Below are 3,227 nucleotides of genomic sequence, written 5' to 3'. Positions count from 1 at the left end.
CTTTTTCAAATATTGTTTAATCCAAACAACTGAATGAACTCAGAATAATTTCAATTTTTATATAAATAAACTATACAAATCTACTTTTAAATTTTTCATACATATCTCAGCATCATCGAATCCCACCAACCGCCTGAATTTTAAATTCAAAGTTGTACGAAAATTCTTATTTTTGAAGCGAAGAACTGAATTCGCTACAAAGCGATTTAAATATGGCGATAACCATTTTTATAATATGTTGTCACAGCCGCCATTACAATTCTATTTCACTTGCGCAAAGCATACTCAGCATGTAGAACACGTGTTTTCTCCAATTTGATTTGGATTAATTATAATAAATTTCATAAATACGTTATATACGCTGCCAATAAATATCAAGCATAAAAATCGTGAAAATTGCACTTTGCTACCAAATCAAAAGCCAATCAAGCTTTCAACCATAAAGCTTTCACCGAAAAACAAGATCATAACAGCAGCAACAAACGATACAATAGATTCAGACTTATCACGACTTTATTAAGGTAAGATTTACATTGGTGATGAAAAAACACTCTTAATTTTAGGAACTTGTAGTCCATGTTGTTTATGTGTGCGTTTGTTGAAATAAAAAATCAACGTTATCGAAAAATCAGGATAGCGTCTGATATGGCAAAATTCTTAACCTTAAAAATAATTTGTTCTAGAACATTGATCACGTGGCCAAATTAAATTTTGATTCTATGAACTAAGCGTGCTAATCAAAATTGGAAAAATGACTTATCTCTTAATTTGAACGAAATATTTATTTGACCTTTTGAGACTTTTTGTTTTCTTTCTAAATTAGATGAATGAAGCAACATTAATGGACTGGAAAAACGAGATGAGCAAAATGCTTGCTGGATTCGAGCGTCAAGCAAATCATACTCTGGGCATAATTAAGTTGGCTTTCAAGCGCAATGGTTTGTCATTTGATCCGAATTTTAAGCATTACTTTCTACGAGCATCGAATGAGCGGTACTTATATAACTCCATATTTCAATCACAAGAACTCTTTGCTTTTCAACCTTTCCTAATATGTATACTTTTAACAGATTAATAACCACCTACCATCAATTCGAAATTGATATACAGCTTGAAGAACAGATGATCAATTGTACTCCTGTAGGAGCTATAAACTCAGTCAGGGATCAAATTGAAGACAAAGACTCAATTCCAAAGATTTATGTAATCGAAATCAATGATTCAAGTGATGAAGAAGGCACCAGAGGAAACATCACGAACAATTGTAATAATACTTTGGCTTCTGTTCGCTACAAGCACCATGCAACCATGGGAAATAGCACGTTGACAAAAAGGACCAGTGATCGCAATGAATCTCGCATTGGTTCAACAACAATCCAAACACGACGATTCGATAAGGAATTAAGTTCATTCGCTGAAGATCGTCAGAATGAATCAAGTGCTTTTGAAAAAAAATTCCAAACTATGGCAGACAATCGCCAGCAGACTAATCAACACCGAGCAATAAACAGATCGGGAAGCAATTTTAATCGTGTTACCAGGGACAATATGCTAAGGACTTTAGCTGAAACAAATCAAATCGCCAGTTTTGGAAATGTCCCAATTTTTGATCAGTAAGATTGAGTTTCAACATTTGTATGAATGTTCACACATAATTCCAATTCTAATTCTTCTCTTCTTTCTTCAGGCGTATTAAGATCGAAAGCACAAGTTCAATTGACTCATCAACAGGAACATACGGTGTCCCCTTCATAATTAACAAATCCAACCTCCCTTTTGATGACAATTTAGTTGTTGAGTCGACTGAAATTGTCTCCAATGAACGACGAAATGAAGCCAGAAGTGAAAGAGCACAGATATTGAAGAATAAATCACGACCATCAATTCCATCAAATCAGATGGAAATTAAGAAGCGATTCAAGTGCAACGTTTGTGAATATTCCAGCAATGACAAGGGAAATCTCAAAAAACACACGCGTTCCCACACCGGCGAGAAGCCGTATCAGTGTGATATTTGCCGCAAAGGATTCATAACCCGGCAAAGCATGAAGAAGCACAAAGTGACTCATACTGATGAAATCCCGTTCCATTGCCGAGGTTGTTTCAGTGGATTTTCTCAGAAGACCGAAAGAGACGTCCATGAAAAAGTGTGCAAATATCGTCGATATGAATGCCATATCTGCAAGAACTTTTTCAATGTGAATAAAACTCAGTTGAAATTGCATATGCGAAAGCACAACGGTGAAAAACCGTCCCGATGCGAGATTTGTATGATGCGTTTTACGGCAAAATCTAGCCTGAAAGTACATTTGGACACTATCCACACCAGAAACAATCATTGAATAATTACATTCACTAGTTACATTCCCAACATTCATATCAATTTGCTTTCTTTTCAAAACTTGAAATTCAAACATTCGTCTTAACTGAAACTTAAACCGAGAAAAGTTTAATATGCAGGCATTAAAAACGATTTGATTTAATACAAATATAATCATTTACATTCAACGTATGCCAGATTAAAACATTGAATTATGGTTTTTGTTGATATATTAAGTCATATCACTTTTTCAAATATTGTTTAATCCAAACTACTGAATGAACTCAAAACAATTTCAATTTTGATATAAATAAACTATATTTTCAATCATTATAACTTTTAAAACTTCTTTTAAATTAGACCATTCCATGTATCTCAGCATCGTCGAATCTCACCAACAGTCTGAATTTTAAATTGAAAGTTGTGCGAAAATTCTTATTTTTGAAGCGAAGAACTGAACTCGCCACAAAGCGATTTGAATGAGGCGAAACACATTTTGACATCTTATCTCATTATAATTTTATTTCATTTGCGCAAAGCACTCGTAGCATGCAGAGCACGTGTTTTCTCCAATTTGATCTTGATTAATTACAATAAATTTCATTAATATTCGCTGAAAATAAATATCAAGCATAAAAATCGTAAAAATTGCGCTTTGCTACCAAATTAAAAGCTAATTCACTTTTCCACCATAAAGTTTACAGCGTGAAGCAATAGTTAGAATAGATCCAGACTGATCGTAACTTTATTAAGGTAAGTGTTACATTGGTGATGAAAAAAACTCTTAATTTAAGAACCTATTATTCAACGATGATAAGGAACTAGTATATTCCATGTTGTTTATGTGTGCATTTTTTGAAATAAAAAATCACTGTTATCGAAATATCAGGAAAGCGTCTGATACGGT

At 33.5% G+C, this 3,227-nt stretch overlaps 1 protein-coding gene across 1 annotated transcript; it reads left to right on the top strand.

Annotated features, from left to right (window-relative positions):
* The first annotated feature begins 461 nt into the window (after positions 1-461).
* LOC116350220 (zinc finger protein 1 homolog) lies at positions 462-2,455 on the top strand. Its single transcript, XM_031781963.1, has 4 exons — positions 462-521; positions 824-993; positions 1,071-1,613; positions 1,688-2,455. The coding sequence occupies exons 2-4, from the start codon at positions 824-826 to the stop codon at positions 2,340-2,342; spliced, it is 1,368 nt and encodes a 455-aa protein (XP_031637823.1). The 5' UTR covers positions 462-521; the 3' UTR covers positions 2,343-2,455.
* Positions 2,456-3,227: the final 772 nt, after the last annotated feature.

The sequence above is a fragment of the Contarinia nasturtii genome, unplaced genomic scaffold, assembly GCF_009176525.2.
Source record: "Contarinia nasturtii isolate CC-2019 unplaced genomic scaffold, AAFC_CNas_1.1 Cnas_scaffold_3898, whole genome shotgun sequence".
Classification (NCBI taxonomy): Eukaryota; Metazoa; Arthropoda; class Insecta; order Diptera; family Cecidomyiidae; genus Contarinia; species Contarinia nasturtii.
This window is presented reverse-complemented; position numbering and strand designations above follow the sequence as displayed.